This window comes from Anopheles funestus, chromosome 2RL (assembly GCF_943734845.2).
Source record: "Anopheles funestus chromosome 2RL, idAnoFuneDA-416_04, whole genome shotgun sequence".
NCBI classification, from domain to species: Eukaryota; Metazoa; Arthropoda; class Insecta; order Diptera; family Culicidae; genus Anopheles; species Anopheles funestus.
In genome coordinates this window covers 69,522,319-69,541,440 of record NC_064598.1, presented here as the reverse complement: position 1 = coordinate 69,541,440, position 19,122 = coordinate 69,522,319, and the positions used below count along the sequence as shown (strand labels likewise).

The window sequence follows — 19,122 nt, the reverse complement described above, 5'->3', positions numbered from 1 at the left end:
AAATTTTTTTTATTGCTTTCTTAAATTTGAATGATGTTCCTGAGAAATTTGTGACGATCGCAGAAGATGATCAATATGTTGTAGTGTCTATTATTACGACCGAATGCTTCTTCCTTGGTGGTATGAGGTATAACAAGACCAAATAAAACTCTTAACGTAACAGAAGATGTTACAAATGCAACACTTGATGAAGACAAAATATAAATTAAATATTAATTATTGTGAATAATAATGAGTAAGCAAAAGCATCCATTGTAAGAACTTCGTTCGCAAAGTTCGTTAATGAAACGATAAGCCACAGACAAATTAAGCTTAATAAATACGAGAGAAAAAAAAACTTCATCTCATCATCTTGAGATTTGATGAACGATGCAAAACAGATCATAAAGCAACATGTCGCTTAACAGAAACGTATTCCGAGGCCTTTCAACCACCACAAAAGAAATCACTCACCAACGTAAAGATCATCTCCGGTGACATCGATTTTGTTACTGTCCTCCATAATAACATCCTCACCTTCTGTTAATGGATTCAATTCATTGATTACTTCATCCGCTTCTGCATCCATATCTGATACACATCCAAAGTAAAGCATTCATACCAAGGTAGAATATAAACGACCGAACGAAGGTAATTACGAGAGCCCAGAAAAAAAATAGATTAAAGAGAAGACAATTTAGTACCGAAAATTTAGGACGTACAGCAGTGTTCCACACACGTGCAAATTCGCTTTCTTCGCAGTTTTGTGATGCGGTTCAATAGGATTTGCATCCACTCGTCCGGTGCATACGGAACCGTTTCTAAACTCACCATCATTCAAAGTGTTTCCTTTGGCTTTCCGTTTGGTCGTTTTCATGTCCGTCTCGTCGCTGTCCCCGACGACGTCTATCTCGTCCGACACATCATCGTCATCGGACATCTCCACGTCCTCCCGGGCCAGGAACTCGAAGTTCGCGATGACCGCCGCTTCCGAATCCAATATCATCGCTTCAGTTACAGAAGATGGTTTTTTAGCCGGCGTTCGGCGTCCTGTGGGCATAATTTACCATACAGTTAATATGCGTGGCAAAGCGAAAGCTTGCAAGCTTCCATTGAGACCTTTACCTTGCGATTCGCTGGCCCGCTTGTTCGATTCCGTCCCACCGTTTACGTTCGGGTTGACGTTTTCCTCCTGCTCGCTGTTATTGTTCAACCCTAGCAGCGAGCGTACCCGGTTCGAGCGTATATCTAGAATTGTATCGGTATAGCCAATTTCCTGCAAATACTGACGCAACAGCTGTCTACCCTGCCGCCAGGTAATGTTTGACACGGAACTGTAAGGTACCTCCGGATCTGAAAAGCAAAATAAAAATTAATTAAATAGTTATAGTTCATTATGCTGAGTACATGATGTCTCGCACATACCGGGAGCTACTTCTGTTCCAATACCCGGCTCATCCGTTGGCGGTTTGATATCGTTCATTGGTGGATCGACGCCGTACTTTAGTCGGTGAAATTTAGCACGTTCCTGTTTAAGTGCATACTCTAGCATCTTAATGCGCCGGATCAGATCGGATTTGAGGGATTCCTGACCCTTCCGTTCGCCTACCAGGACAGCAATTTTTGCCTAAAACAATGAATGGAAAAATAAATAAATTAAATTAGTAAGATAGACAATAAACTTGAAACAAACTTATTACGATTGTAAAAGATCGTTAAAGGTAAATTAAAATACATTTTCAATACTTCTCATTTGATATTTAAAATAACGGTTTGTTTTTACAGTTGCCGGTGGTAAGATGTCACTTATGGATAAGAGCATAAGAACAATCCTGTTTTCCACTGGAACTATCAAGTTTGATTGCCATCTTATGTATGGTGCGTAACGGAACCGTAATTTAGGCGTCATGAAATATGTCATACATTGAATCTGCTTTACAGCAATTATATCCGTGGGTATCCTCGCTTGATATCTGCCGTCTTATTGTTATGCCATTTCTCCATCTCACTAAGCGGGTCTCGGGTCGTTGAAAACAAAACTAGCATGTGAGAAAGCATTGTCCGTTGCTCGGTGTGTGAACAAAACGATCCCAAGATATGATGTTTTACAGATTCACAACAAAACGATCGCAAAACATTGCGAATGAAATGTTGAACATGAAACAAAACAAGATCAAAATTTATTGAATTATTCGTTGAATTTAATATAAAACAAATATCTCAAGAAACTTATCTTAAAGTATTATAACAATTTTAACACAAATTTATTAACGATCCATTGTCGTATATACTACACGCTACAGTCTTCGTTTGTACTATTGATCAATTGACTCCCTTTGCCACCCTATATTCTGCCAGTAACAGGCAAAGGAATATTCCTATTTTTTCTCTTTTTCTGTGTCACAGCAATGTTATTAAAACAAGAAGGAGACACAAACAGCAGAACAAAAATATACGGCTAACACCCACTGTTTGTAAAATAATAGGTGAGAACAACAGAGCCCCTACGTTGTGCAACTTGTTTTATTTTATTTCACTCTTCGACGTCCTGTTCGACTCGCTTCTGCTTTGCAACTGAATTCGTACGTTACCGCAAGCCTCGTATCTACTGTGCAACTGATTTCGTACGTTGCCGCAAGCCTCGTACCTGCTTCTAAACCGCTATTATTTTTCGCAGAATTCTAATTCGATAACGCCTAGTCCGTTCCAAAAAATCCAAACATACCGGCCGCCTTAAAAATCTATCTTTTTAATTAACGACTCCTTAGCAAAACAATCCTAACCAAATTCATGAAGTTAATTTCAAAGCAATTATTTACATCATAATTCTTTCTCGAATGGCAATAAACAGATTTTGGAGGAAGGTCTCTTGTAGATTCCTTTGACGGTTTTGATCGATACCACTCTAACCACGTCATCCTTACCAGGATGTAAACCCACAATCCTGCCTAGATACCATTCATTGCTTAGCTTCTCTTGTTCCTTCAAAATGACCATTTGCCCAATTTTTAAACGCTCAACCCGGGGTACATGCTGTGATTCATTGTGGAGTTCCGACAAGTATTCGGTGCGCCACCTCCGCCAGTGATGCTGGACCAACTGCTGCAGCTGTTCGTATCCCGTTAAACGGTTCGAAGGCACCTCACAACGGTCCACATCGGGTAACGCCAATATGGGTTGGCCGATCAGGAAATGACCCGGCGTAAGGACATCCAGCTCTTCAGGGTCATCAGACAATGGCGTTAAGGGACGTGAGTTCATTTGAGCCTCGATCTGGACCAACACAGTAGCCATTTCTTGAAAAGTCAGTTGTCTGCATCCCAACACTTTAAACAGGGTCCTCTTCGCTGATTTAACAGCAGCCTCCCAGAGGCCGCCGAAGTTAGGAGCTCTTGGTGGAATAAAGTGCCACGTTATTCCTTTCTTACAGACGTTTTCTTGAATAGCTGTCTGAAAAGAATCTTTGTTGGTTAAAGCATATAATTCACGCATCTCTCGACTAGCCCCTTTAAAGTTTAGCCCGTTATCCGAATATACCTCGACAGGTATACCACGCCTGGATGTGAATCGCCGGAAACACGCCAAAAACGCAGCTGCAGACAAATCCTCCACTATTTCAATGTGAACCGCCTTGGAGAAAAAACACACAAATATTGCTATGTATGCTTTCTGGCAGGTAGATTTACGGTGCGGCTGTCTGAGCATCATTGGACCACAATAATCAACTCCCACTGTTGAAAACGGTCTGGACGGTGAAATTCTTTGCTTAGGCATCTGCCCTGGAGGTTGACGGATTGTGGAAGGATTTGATTTGAAGCATGTGTAGCATCCTCTGCAAATGTAACTCACCAGAGTTTTACCGTTCAATGGCCAAAACTCTTGACGCAATGCAGCCAGTGTTAGTTGCGGACCTGCATGCAAAATCATTTCGTGATAAGCGGCAGCCACTATTCGCGAGAAATGGCATTTCCCTGGGATAATCATGGGATGTTTCGCTGCATATTTCATATCTGCGTTCCTCAATCGTCCACCAACACGCAAAATGCCGCTCTTGTCCACAAATGGTCGCAACCTTTTCAGTTTCGAACTCGCCGTTATTGGCCGATTCTTTAATAAGAGTCCAATTTCTTCTTTAAATTCCTTGTGCTGCAGAGCTCTGATTAGTGTTTGTTTGGCTTCCACATATTCGCCACACCTAATGAATCCATATTCAATTCTTTTTCCTTGACAGCGCCGTATAAACCTCAGACAGTAAACTGTTACTCTTAAGGTTTTCCAATACGAAGAGAACCTTTCTAGTAATGGATTCAGGTTTACCGCCGAAACTGTCATTGAAACCATTTTTTTTCGTTCTGGAATCTCGTCAATGGAGGTTTGTTTTCTCGGCGCGCTAGTAAAAACAGCTCCCTGTTGCTTCAACCAGGAAGGCCCTTGAAACCATCGGCTCCGTTTAACCAAATCACTTGGCAACAATCCCCTGGAAATGTCATCCGCTGGATTATCTTCTCCTTTAACGTGTAACCATTTATGGCCCTTGGTTAACTCCTGCACATGCGCCACTCGATTTGCAACGTAAGTTGCCCAGTTATATGCAGGCGAAGCCAACCAGTCTAAAACGATCGTTGAGTCGGACCAGAAAAACACCTCCAATGATGACAATTTTAGAGCCTTAACAACTGCATCACATAACCTTGATCCGATAACCGCCGCACAAAGCTCCAATCTCGCCAACGAAACACGCTTTAAAGGTGCAGGTCTGGATTTAGATGTAAGCAGCTCTACCTTCACTGTTCCGTCAGCATCAACCGATCTAGCGTAAACACAAGCTCCATACGCTGCCTCCGAAGCATCGCAAAAACAATGAAGCTGCAACAACACTCCTTTATCGACAAAGGCATGACGAGCTACCTTAATACTGGTTAGCAGATACAATTGCTCTCTAAATTGGCTCCATGTTCTGTTGACTTCTTCCGTTACAGGATCATCCCAATCGGTTTTAGCTATCCATAGGTGCTGCATTCTTATTTTTGCCCACACTATAATCGGTCCGATTATTCCGAGCGGATCAAACAGCTGCGCAATCAACGAATATATTTTCCGCTTGGTAAATATCTCATTCGATGACGCAATTCCTTTTACTGCAATACTAAGCTCGTCCGTTGCTGGGCTCCAACAAACGCCCAACGCCTTAAACTGGTTTTCTGCTCCCAAATCTATGGAATCTAAAACAGCCTTTTCGCTGGAATGTAACGCACTCAGGACACGTGGCCGATTCGAAATCCATTTCTTTAAGACGAATCCTCCCTTCTGGAGTAACAAACGCAGTTCTTGTACAAGCAGCGATGCTTGATCTTCATCGTTAGCACCTCCTATAAAATCGTCCACATAAAAGTCTTCAAGCAGAGCCCGCTTTCCGAGAGGCAGCAATTCACCTTCATCTTCAGCCAATTGCTGTAGTACTCTTGTTGCAAGAAATGATGAAGGACCAAGTCCAAACGTAACTCGTTGCAATTCGTATACTTTTATAGGTTCTTCTTCTGAGAATCGCCACAGTATTCGCTGATATGGCGTGTGTTCCTGATGCACCTTTACTTGAAGGTACATCTTTTCGATGTCGGCTACAAGTGCTATTGAATTCACACGAAACCTCAATATCAAATCGAATAGCGGGTCTTGCACAACAGGACCAACCATGAGGCAATCATTCAGGGAAATCCCGGACGTCGATTTAGCTGAACCATCGAACACTGGCCTCACTTTGGTACTTGTACTGGACATCTTTATGACGGGGTGATGTGGTAGATAAAACGAGCGTTCATCCTTCCTGTCATGAACCTCTGCAAGAAATCCCAGCGATATGTATTCCTTTACAACCTTTGCATACTCACTTCTCAGATTTTCATCTCTTTTGAACCTTCGTTCAAGTTGCGAGAAACGGCTTAATGCTGCTTGTTTTGAGTCGCCTATCATTTGCAATCCTCCCATCTTGAACGGCAACTGCACAACATATCGACCCCCTTTTTCACGATAGTGGAATTGCTGGAAATGTTGCTCACAATCCCTTTCTTCTTGCGTCAGCTTCGATGCGGTATGGATTTCCTCGCAGCTCCAAAACCTTTCGATTTGTTTCTCTAAGCTGGCTTGAGAACAAAACGTTACAGCGTCGCCTGTTATCTGCTTCTTGGTACCAGTAACAATCCAGCCGAAAACAGTGTTCAGGAACAGTGGACTGCCATCGTTGTCTTTTATAATTTGCTGCCGGCCGCCATCCAAACCCAAAAATTCAAAGAAGAATTCGGACCCCAGCAACACATCAACTTCACCACCATCCTCCATGTCCGGATCGGCCGCCACCAAATTACCAGGAAGCTCTTTCAATGCAAGCGGTTGCATTGGAAGAATAGCACTAGTAATGTGCTCCAACACTACAAAGTCCATCACTCTTGAATAGTTGCTGTTCCTGGAACTCACGATTGCCGTTACCGTTGCGCTACCCCCTACCTCGCACTGACCAATTCCCGTCAACCTAATGCTGCACGGCCGCGCTGGCAGTTTCAGCTCACGACATAGCCGCTGGCTCAATAGATTCAACTGGGATCCGCTATCGAGTAAGGCCCTAGCCGCACGCACATGGCCACTGTTTGTCGCTATGTTTACTATAGCCGTTGATAACCTGCCTCTTGCTGGTGATGATTCTGGGCTAGCCACACTTGTAATCATAGCTTCTTTAACCGTTTCAGTATTACACGTTTCACTTGAGCTCACCGACACAATGTTTCCACTGCCAATTTCGTTCTGCATTGGTTTCCAAAAATGCAGCAACGAATGATGGTTTCGGGTGCATGCACGGCATCGCCCCTTTGATACGCACTTGTCCTTAAAGTGACCCGGTGCTAAACAATTACCACACAACCCTTTACTCCTCACGAATTTATATCGGTCCTTCACAGAACAGTTAACGAATTCATTGCATTTTGAAACAATATGATCACCACTGCAGATCACGCATTTCATAGCGCCTGCACCAGTCGCAACATGCACTGCCACTTTCGATTGGCTCAAAACCGGCTGTACGGATCTTTGCTCTGATTTGTTTTCATTAGACGCTTCTAATATTTTCACTTGCCCACGAAGAAAGCTAATCAAACTTATGTAATCCGTGTTACCACTGTCCTCAACGGTACGCTCCCACTCGCGCTGCGTTATATCGTCGAGCTTTGTAACAAGCAGTTGCACTAGCATCACACCCCACAACTTTGGTTCTTCGCCTAACTGTTCTAGGAGCTTGGTGTGTCGCTCGAAGCCTTCTATTAATGCATTCACGTTGCCTGCACTAATCTTCTTGCTTTTCGGCCAGCTCAGCAATTCGTTGACGTGACGCTTTTTCTGCAGATACGGGTTCGCGTACCTGTTTACCAACGCACTCCATGCTGCTTGGTAACTCGCTGCACATGTTGGAAATGCTTCTATTATCTTCAAAGCTTCTCCTTTCAATGAGCTCTTCAAATAATATAACTTTTCTACATCACTTAATGTTTTTGTATTGTGTATCATGGCAAGATACATGTCATGAAACTGCATCCATGCATCATAATTACCAGCAAAGCTTGGTAATGTAATCCGTGGCAATTTCAAACTGCCTTGCGTTTCCTTCATTGTCATGGATTCTGCTTTTACACTGCATTCGGCAGCCTCGAGTGCCTTTAATCGCCCCATCAAAACCGTAACCCTTTCATCGACCATATCGAACAGAGCATCGTTTTCTTCGACGTTTACTGGGCCACTCAACCGGCGTACTTCACGCGTTAGGTTCTGGAAACTTTCCCAGCACTTTTCCAGCCGCTGCGCACGCGCAATCACTAGCTCGCGTGATGCTCCTTGAGGATCCTTTACGAACGCTTCTATTCTTGCGACGCAACGCAACAAACTGTCTCTTTCAGCTTTTACTAAAGCAAGCTCCTTCGCGATCGAAACAACCATCGTTTCTTCAGGACCAGCCTCAGCAAATCCATGAAAACTTTCTTCGGCTTCTGACGTCGACATTATTCCCTCCGATTTTACAACAACTTTGTCACTACGACACTAAATGTTTATAAAATCCTGGTCACTAGGCACCAAGTTTTATGTTTGTAAAATAATAGGTGAGAACAACAGAGCCCCTACGTTGTGCAACTTGTTTTATTTTATTTCACTCTTCGACGTCCTGTTCGACTCGCTTCTGCTTTGCAACTGAATTCGTACGTTACCGCAAGCCTCGTATCTACTGTGCAACTGATTTCGTACGTTGCCGCAAGCCTCGTACCTGCTTCTAAACCGCTATTATTTTTCGCAGAATTCTAATTCGATAACGCCTAGTCCGTTCCAAAAAATCCAAACACCCACAATGGGTTTATCATCAAACTATTATTCCTTTCGGTGGTGCTTTCTGCCGTTGACAGGATGCAACCCAAGTAAAAAAAAGGAACAAAATTCTACTTTCGATTCGTAGTCCGCTGTCCACTGTCGGAGCTATTTCTATCCACACAGCCCGGAATGGATACTTCTAGGACAGCTACTCCAATCCCATTTTGCGATGGGATTTCTTTTTTGTCTTTGCAAGTGTGTGTATGTGCACACAATCGAGAATATGGGCAATATATCTATTTATTACGATAATTAAATTTCAGTTCCATTATACACATTTATGTGGCAACAGTTTGTGCGTTTGTGTGTGTGTGTAGAGGACAACGGTTGTCTGCTGAACACGATGTGAACAATTTTATGTGGTGCTGTTTTTAGAAATCCCATTTCCATCAAATGTCCAGCATGAATGTTGGCGGCAAAGCATACCCGTACCACCATCGGCGGTGCAGTAACATTTGTCGTGATGTTTCGTACGCGTTATGCTTTAATACGGTGTTCATCACAACTGTTTTAATAATCTAGGTATATTGGGCGTGTATTACGTTGCGCACAGTTTACCCTTCTTACAACAATGTGTCTTTTCCGCCATGGTAGATTACACAAGAAGGACGTAACGGCCACACATCCACGGGGTACGTACAGGTCCTTGTTGCAAACCTTCCACTGCTTCCTTACGACCAGTGGGCAACCGAAAAGCTGCTACTATTCGGTCGCGTACCGTTGCACAATTTACACAAGGAAAACAATAACATTCGCACACTATTACCACTTCACCAGCAGGATGCGCACAACAAAACAAAAGACAACAGTGTTCTACAACAACGCGTACAAACAATGATGCCCGAGCAACAAATAACCAGTGATAGTTTCACCTTTTACCATCAAATACTGAAGCGCCACAATGGTGAAGAGCGATACGACCATTGCGCGCGTTCCCCATTAACCAGCGCCCAGAGTGGGAGGACTGGAAGCATCGAACATACATAATGACGCATGGAGCGTGGAGAAGCAACTGCTGGCAGGAGGACGTGTCAGTGATATAGTTACAACTCACAACTTCCAAATACACTTTCGCTCGGATGCGTTGGTTGGCCGCTTGCTTGCCTTGCAAACAATAACAACACAGCTGTTTGTAGTTGTTGCCTTGCCTGCCCATCGTTTTGTGGTGTTTCGTTTGTTTCTATTATTTTGTTCGCAAGACTTGAAAGCAACAAGCACGACGATGGCCGGAACTGGCACTGACAGTAGTAAGCTTTTGCTATCGGGCAGGATAGAAATGGAGAGACCCAACTTGAGCTTGTGCTGTCTGAAACTGATGTTCTTGAATCAAGTGCAAGATCTCTTTAAATATTTTTCCTTAACAGTATCTCGAATGTGTCAGGATCGTTTCAATAGTAAAGTCAATAAGGTGTAATGTTTGTTCAGGAATAAAACCTGGAGTAGAACTGGATGTCCTACGAACACTAATTTACGGAACTTACGGTTAGTAGTGAAGGATCAAGACCAACCCGAGGCCAACATCAATACCCAAGAGCCTTAGTCTTTCACCGATGAGTATTTATTGGAGATAAAAATTTATTTATTAAAAAACCTCCTAATGCAAAATATAATTTACATCTGAATACCCTTCCAAAAAGTATATTTTTACGAACGATCTGATAAAGGCAAAGGCAAATAATAACTTCACTGATTGATCATAAAATTGCACCAGATAAACAATAATTGTACGTAACGAACGTATGGCTAGACGAATCGAAATATCAATTCCCGCAACAAAAAAAAACACAAAAAGAAACTTCAATAATACAGGATTTACGCACAGAAAACCATCGTAAAATGTAACACACTTCACCGAGACGGACTTGAAGAGTGTTCGACGAAATATATAACATGATCGATGTCTCTCTATGTGACTAAGTAAATGATGTATTACCTTCCCAGCGAAAGACATTTGCGTTTGTGCTAATCGTTTTGCAAAGGAAAACGCGAGTCCTTTCTTCAAGAAGACAAGTTTTTTCGTTGCTTTATTTCTCCTTTTGCTTATGCTCGCTGTGAGTTCATTATTTGTTTGGACGTTTCTGTTTGCCCACCCATCGTGCTGGGAAGGGAGTTTTCCACCAAGCACACAGTTAAAGCGTATCAACCGTGTGGTGTTCGCGTTCATCGAACTTTTTCATGCTGTAAAGTAAAATCGAACTCGGCACCCAAATCTACCACAGAGACTCGAACGCCAGCCCTCGGCCACAGCCGGGTGAAATTCGTTTTCGTTACAGGATCGATATCTAATGATGAAGAGTTGATTGCAGTACGCGGGTTAGCTAATAATCGCGTATGCGTTACGTTGAAATTGTCTGTCCGCCCCTAACGTTATGCCGCGGCAAACGTCCATAGATTGATATGTGATGCGGTCTTTGATTGTCTCTCGATGCCGACGCAGTCTTACGATTTCTCTTCCTTGTGCTGGGCGGTTGGAGGAGCAATCATAATCCAAGCAAATATTACATGAGATACAAACGAGCTGTGATTCATTAAATTGATGATACACGCTAGAGGTAGATTGATATTTCGGAAAGAAAAACTCTTGAAACTTGCCAAAAAACAACTTTACCAAAAAACGTAAGACGTTATTTAATTTTTTAAAGTTTTTAATACTAATTTTAACCAACATAGTGAGTTTATTAATTTCGAAATAAAACAGAAATTATACTTAACGACTCACTAGAGAGTTGTGTACCTATGCGTTATATGTGGAATTAAACAAATTATTTTTTTAAACGTCATTGAACAATTTTTGGGGGGAATCCCAATGTATTGGGATCCTTTCTGATCTTACCGACTGACTCAAACTCAATAAGCTTAAAAGATCAATTTGGAGTTCTCAATCAATCTGAAAAAGCACAATCTGGATTGTACAGGACTCACAACAGTCAGTAAGAACGATATGCTGATCGCTTTTCTTAATAAACTAATATTTCATTCCATTTGCTTTAAATACTACAATAAGAAAATTGTTTGAACAGGAACCGATTTGCATCAAATTTGCATACATTTAGGCGTCAACTGTGGCAGAGCATTACAGCCACTTCCACTGATACAGTTCTTACTGATCGTGTTGATCCCACGGTAATTACCGCTCGTTGAATGTCATCAAAACAAATCGCCACTGTTAGGATGGTGGATGGTGGTGGTGTTTGGACGCCGTTGAAAAAGTGGACGATTTGTTTTCTATCCATCACGTTCATTTCTCACACCGAAACATGCAAACGCTCTATAGCTGCGGGGCCACGACAGTTGAGGATTCCCTCAGAACTCAAAACCTCAGGAACTCATGAGTGATTTTGAGGGATTTGCGTTTTGAGGAAAACCTGGCCGATCAACAAAAACCTCAAAAACTTTTTGAGACTTTTTTTGAGGAATCGTTTTGACAGTTCCGATGCCTCAGCTGTTCAGAATGTAAACAAAACATATTTTTGTTTGCGGTTTTTTTCAATGAAAGTACACTTTTCTTGTGGCATTGTTAATGCAAATACCTACTGAAGAACTAAAATTAACATTAATTATAATTTAACACCATATTTGTGTTTTTGTTTTTTGTTTTTTGCGACGGTAAATTGTTCATTTGTTGCACAGTGTGTGACACAATTTATGTATACGTTTTAATTTAAAAACTAAACTTTTTATGCGAAAGACTACCCTTGAATCTCGTTCTTTTGATTGATAAAATGTTTAAATACTTTCTTTTCCATAAAACAATTTTTTATTGACCATATTTTCCATTAAATTGATCAAAAACACCTTCGAACAAAGATTACAATTATATGAAATACGTAGCATTTGTCAAACACTGTTTGTTGTCGCTGACGAAAAGAGAGGCAGCATGAGTGATTGTTTGTGTGACTAAATTTGAGGAAAACCTCAAACGGCCACGGGAACATTGGTTTTGAGACGCTTTTTGAGGGAATTGAGTGACTGAGGAAGTTTGAGGGAAAGTCTCAACTGTCGTGGCCCCGCAGCTTATGGGTAGATGGTGTGGGAAGGATCAGTCGGAAATTCAAACCTCTTGTACCGCCGTGTGTGCTCATGTCACGTTTGCTGACCCACCGCTGTTCTGTTGGGTCATGACCATGATATTGAAAACAGTGCTGAACTTGTGTGTGCTAATCGTTACCCGTACCTGCATCACATCATGACGTACAACTCTTAGCCACAGTGTGTTACACCATGTTAATGATCGGTGCGCATTGCAACATTATACAAATAGATGCAAGAAAAAAAAGAAAAGACTCAGCGGAACAGGAACGAGGAGAAAGCGGGAAGTAGTCGCCCACACTTTACCACGCGGAACAACGATACAGGGGAAAAGTTCCATCTCCACTAGAAAGCGATCCCTTTTCCCAATACGGATACGGCGCCCCATGAATATATATATGTGTGTGTGTGTGCATGTGTTTGAAAGGCAACGGGAGAAATTGAGTTGGTTTTATAATTTTAGACACACAATCGAGAACGACTGAAGGTGTGCGCCAGTGAATGATGTTATATGCAACACCGAACATCTCCCGTTTTAAGCAGTGGTACAACATAAGACGGGTACGACGGCGGAGGCATGTTTAAGCCCCTGCTGCAAGTGGACTAAATATAAAAATAAATAATTTTCACTGCTGTTCGACTAGTCGTACCGGCGTGTCTTGTCCTATTCTACTCTTGAAACTTCACAGCAAATACTCCGTAAATTAACTCGGGTCTAAAAGAAAAAAAACATAAACGCATGTATAACACACTCTCATCTCATGATGGGTATAGCTTTTGCGAAGGTGTAATGTTATGCGGAAGTCGATAAACAAACATCCAAAATTTGGAAGACCACGACCCGAATGAGATGAAAGAAGAAAAGATTTACTAACATCCTCGAACAGGAAGATTTATGTAAAAGAACCCGCTAATTGTAAATGATATAGTTGATTAGTTTTCCCTTCAATCAAAATAAATTCTTCAACACGACACAAGGAACAAGTGTTAGATAATTCTGTACACAAATTACAGTGTGTAGTATGATTATACAAATTTCTGTTTGCTTGAGAATTAAACTAAAATTTAAAAAGACATACCTATAGTGTTGATGTTCAATTAAGTTGCGAGGAAATGACTAAAATCCTCGTTTCATGATTTTGCATTTTTTAACAAACATTTTTTTACGATCTTCTTCTTCTATACCGGAGTAAAGATTGTATCCTCTTATGGAGAGTGAAACTCTGTGCGCCCGGCCATAATTAAAGGCCTACCGCACTATTTATTTGCCTTTCGACATCTGCTAGTCATATTACCGAATTAGTTTTGTGACCTATTTAACGCTTAATTACACTTCTTAATATTTCAAAATTTTAGCGTACACTTCCTTATAAAATTTATTTGCTTCATTGTATTTCCATCTCTATCTTTTCCATGTTTCTATAAATCTCCAAAGAATCTTCAAAACCCTAGAGGTGTTTCTACAAATTTGGGATTCCGTATAAGACTAATGAAAAATTGTTATTTTATCAACACATATTACTTAGTCCTTTCAAATACAAATTGTTTGAACATTGTAACTATATTTTTTAACTGTTTTTTTGTCTTAAATCTTATCTGTCTCTTAAATCTCGTTGTCAAATCTTTGATATTTTTCAATAATATATTTGATAGCAATTGTCAATTTGATTATGAAACATTGGTTCAAATTTCAAAATCATTATAACTTGGAGAATAAAACCAATTGACTGGTGTAAATTTTACTTAGATGTCAATGTCACAAGACTGACTATGGTACTAGGAAGGAAATTAAGTCATACAAAGCAGACTCTTTTTTTGCTAAAGAAATTAAGTAATACTAATAAAGACTACTCTTTAGGTTGTAATGCCACAAAAGAAGAAATAGATTTCTTACACTGTATATAACAATAATTATAAAGTTATTTAGGGATAATAAAAAGAGAAATATCTCAATTTTTGCATATTGCGAGGCTACTATGGGGGCATTTTCAAGAACTGGGACAACGAACAAAATAACAGTTTTTTTTATTTTTCAAATGTTTTCTACGATAACAAATGTTCGTACAGTTATGTTAAACACTGTATAAAAGAAATATAGCAAGTTAATAATTTGGCATACATCTTTTAAAACAGAAAAACTTCCAAAAAAAAGGAACGTTATTTTCATTTCCATTATATTGACCTTAAATCAACAAAAGGAAACCCCTGACTAGCTAGAAGCCTTGCAAATATCATCGATTCAGGTACGGTTGTTGGTCTAGCAAAAGTCTTGTGTGGATAGAAATTATAAAACAAACACGGTAACACACATTCCAATCATTTCGTATCGGCAACATATGCAGTGACCCGCTCTTTTTGCCATAAAATAAACATTAAAAACATTTCTGTCTGGTTTTTGTGCTTCTTCTGGTTTCCCACTATAATGTTTTCCTTCTTTTTTCAAAAAAGCAAATACACACACACACACATTTCTATTTACCATTCAATGGTTAGGCAATGTTATGTCTGTGAAACTTTTTCCAATTCAATTGGTCTGCCGTATGTACTGTGCCGGTCTGGGTGGGAGGACATGTGGTAAACTCATCCCGGAGAGCTCAACCAATTGCAAACGATACGAAATGATTCATTATCAAAGCTTATGGTTAAAGGTCACGGTCGGTAGGTCATTTTTTGCAGAACAGAACTTAGACACACGATCTTACCAATGCTTATTTTAGACATTAATTTTTAAATCGTTTTTTGTAAATGAATAGTAAACACAACAAGTAAATTAATATTCACGCTTGTACAAAAGGAAATGCTTTGATGATTGCAAGTATTTAAGAAATTATTTCGGGCTCGCCCCTGGACATGGTTAGCGCAACATTACACAAGCTACCGAAAGTAAGCGGGCATACCAAGCATTATGTAAGGGTTGAAATGTTTCCTGGAAAAAGGTACAACATACCAATCCGTCCCTCAACGTAATAGGGCGCTGGCCGATGCTAAAACAACAGTGGACCGCCGACTAACATTCTTTTTTTTTTGGGGTAACATTCTGCGAATGATTGATTTTGCGATCCATTTCACCTCCTACGAGCTGTGTTTTGTTTATCATCCTTTTTCGTAAATTTAAAACCGAGATTACACCAACGATAAATGGCCCGGATTGTACACCATTCAAGGATCGGGTCGTTTCAACCGAACAGCCTGTATAGATGGTGTGTTAGAGCTAAAGACCGCAAATAGAGCCACAGGTGTTGAATGGCCGTTCCCGCGACAAGAACGCACTTCTACAAGGGAAGCAAAAATGAAATATGATCATCAACACACACGCTTTCCCGGTTGTGCTATTTACTTCTCTGCAAATTCGGACAAGGCGTTGAATGATGCACCGTTCCAAGTTCTAAATTTATGATGTTTAGATGCCGGCCACTAGGAGAGTCACTTCATATGTCCATCGCTATTTTTGCGTTCATTTTACGCTTGTGACTTCAATATGAATTAATTTATTCAGATTATGTAATGAAGAAAGAATATTAATGTTTAGGAAATTAATTGGCCATGTAATCATCAAAAGACCTTAAAATTATACAAAAAAACTGTGTAAAAAAACAATTGCATAACTTTTTTTTTATTTAAACGACTAATTTTTCCACATTTATAAATTATCTGTTATCAACGTAACATTTAGACTTGTCTAATGATTCACCATGTGTGAAAGGAATTTTAGAGTTGAGCCTTACTTCACTTATTGCTTTGTGAAACAAATATAACTGCCGCCAAAAATTAAGATAAACCTGTGCAAGCTTGTGATTAAATTGGTTTGCAAAGAGCCAAGAATGTTAAAAACGATGTTACTCAAAGGTGTGGCATTTTAACCTTGAGAAACAAAGAATGTAGGACAAACGAACATGTATTTAAAAGTGTATCATATGTAGTATCAAAGCAATTAGATCTCGTTACGGTGGGATCAATTAAATAATGTTCATTACGAGCTTCACATGCTCTTTGAATCCGTATCACATTAGAACGTCTTTGTTTGAGAAATATCACTCAAACTCTCATCGTAATTAAGGATCAACATGTCTTTAAGATTAAATTCTCTTTCATTTCATTTCAGGAAATAATTAAGAATACTTCACACGAACATTAAAATTTCTGCATCACTCGAACAGAATGAAGGATCTTTTCAAGGATCTCCCATTACACGAACCGTTCGTATCGGTGCACAAAAGATGAATCTTGTTTAATGTAGTACAACCATCAACGAGCCGGTAAACATTAGACCACACAACACCTGGTTCATTTCACTTGCCACATACAAACCTCAGGTATTTATGTGCACGAAGATCGGTTTAGCGCGTGTGGTATTGCTAGTAATGGCTGCAAAGATTTCTCTCTGCTCGCCAGCATATACCGGGGCGTGCTGGAGCTCTTAATTTTAAGGGTGTGTCGTACAAGCACTTCAACTGCGCTTCGTGAAAAGGATGAGTCGCATCAGAGAGCAGTGAAACGTGTAAACAGTTCCGATTCACATGGTTCCCGTTCGTACCGGTGTCAAAGAACAAGAGATTCCTCCACAATAGTAGCAGATAGTAATTATAGAATGGTGCCGCGAACGATCATCTTTTGCTTATTTTATCTAGTTAAATCACGCAAAGATGAGCTGTAATGCCGATTGGAATAGAGCGAATGGAACTGACAAATTCTTAAAAATATTGCACAAAGATAGCTATTTCATGAGTTCTACGCTTTTGTGTTTGCTTTAAACGTTTAAACATCTGTTGTATTTTTTTGTCGAGATATGTTTAACATCCACACATCTTTGGTTTGTAGTAGTGTAAATTAATGTTTTAAGACAGGGATGAGCAACCTTTTAGAGCTTTGGGCCACATTCAAAATCAAAAACTGGTTGGCGGGCCGCATTGCAGGATGCATTGATATAATAATGAATGTAGTAAAGCTGCTTTTATCCGGACTTTTTCGGACTAGATGCATTGTTGTATTTTTTAAAAATGAATTAGGATTAAAAATCATTTTTTTAGTTTTGCGTGTTGCAATAACCGGGTAATTTGCACTTTTAATTCTTAATAACATTTGCTATAAAATTTGCTTCGCGGGCCGCATAAAACCACTTCGAGGGCCGCAGGTTGCTCATGCCTGTTTTAAGATACGTTAGGAAAAATGTTGCACATGGCTATCAATCTTATTTTTTTCTAAAGTGCAGAATGAAATGATTTATACAATTCTTGCAACACCTTAATGATCCTTGATAAGTAAATCATTTTGACTCGTGGATTCAACATAATTGATTTGCGTATTTCGAATTTGAAAGATTTACTTTAACACTAGAACTACTAACCGTTTTAGTCATTTTTTTTTTATTTTGAAAACAATTTTGGAACAGCTTGGTTATAAGTTAATATTTTTTAAAAAGTTCATAATATAGAATAGACCTGTAAAATGTATGCATTAATAGAAGTTTGACTTTAAAGAAACAATCATATTATTAAAATTAAGCAAATAAGTCAAAATATTTGATCCGTAAGTTCTAACAATTTTTCGATTAAATTTTAATATCTTTTTCCCTTTACAAGGCCATACATCTATATTAAAATAAATAAAAAATGCATGTAAAATATACCTTTTTTTACTAAATATACTTCATTTATAATCGAATATTGTTATATGCAGGCAGAGGAGAGTATATGTTTTTTGCTTTAATTGAAGAAACATATTTGTCCTACTTGTGTACGATAGTGATGTGCCTCATCGACACTGCCCTTATTAATAGGACGAGGTCGATGATTCGTGAAAATATTACATTTAAATGCGATCGATTCTACCGACCCGTGTGTTCGTTCCAACGGCGTAAAATGTGCCATAGTTTTTTTTAATTCTCTTTCTTTCTCTCTTCTTTGGGGTAGTAAAATTTCCGATTCCTATTTTTTCCCCCTGGTCACGGCACGGCTGCTGGCGGTGGAAAACGTTAGCTTCATTTTATAAGTAACAGGAAAAATAGTTTCTAAGAATGCTTCAAACGCAACCGAGAATGGTAACTTGTGCTGTAAAAGAAAATCCATTTTCATTACTTCTTTTTGTCCCTAGGTGCTAACAGCAAATCGCCTAGCAAGATTCATGGTTGTCAGGAGCAATGTAAAGCATAGTATTTTGCTTACAAAAGGATATGCTTTACTAAACAGAAAAAACACGGTTGATTTTTACGGTTCGACACTATTCGTTTATTTTTGTCCCAGTCGATTGTCCCTGCCGATTGTAATATCACAACGAATGTCCTCCTGCTTCAACGGATGCCATCATTGAATTGCGGAAGTGGGAACGCGTTCGGAAATGCAAACTATTTCCTATTTTTTTTTTGTATTATTGAAACGTTCACAAAGCTCACAAATTATTCCAACATTCCATGAGTTGCAAGATGCAACACGATCGACATCGAATCGTTGTCAATGCAAACGTAAAGACTGAGCATAGCGAAACTGTGTAAGCAGCTCGGCAAGGGATTGCTCACGTTTCCTGTCCTGTCCTTTCTGTACCGATGTGTTACGCGCTAGTGGTAAAACAGAAAGGATACCCAGAGCAGGTCATTTAATCCACACCAAAAAGAACCACCGCTAAAATCTAAAAAAAAATCCGCCCTTTGTTTCCGCTTCGTTTCGCGATTGCATCATAGAGAGGTTGTTCCACAGGCGATCAGGAAGAGGTAAAAAC

The 19,122-nt window shown here is 39.9% G+C and overlaps 1 protein-coding gene across 6 annotated transcripts in view; it reads right to left on the bottom strand.

The window, feature by feature from the left end:
- Positions 1–19,122, bottom strand: part of LOC125766318 (striatin) — a 35,875-nt gene that overhangs the window by 8,056 nt on the left and 8,697 nt on the right. For 3 of the 6 annotated variants that reach the window (XM_049432147.1, XM_049432150.1, XM_049432148.1), the window contains exons 3-6: positions 1,405–1,606; positions 1,105–1,332; positions 811–1,029; positions 454–570 (exon numbers count right to left, since the gene is read on the bottom strand). In XM_049432147.1, coding sequence (XP_049288104.1) covers positions 454–570; positions 811–1,029; positions 1,105–1,332; positions 1,405–1,606 — 766 coding nt within the window. The remainder of the gene's footprint in view (positions 1–453; positions 571–810; positions 1,030–1,104; positions 1,333–1,404; positions 1,607–19,122) is intronic. The other 3 variants (XM_049432151.1, XM_049432152.1, XM_049432153.1) reach the window with 3 other exon arrangements.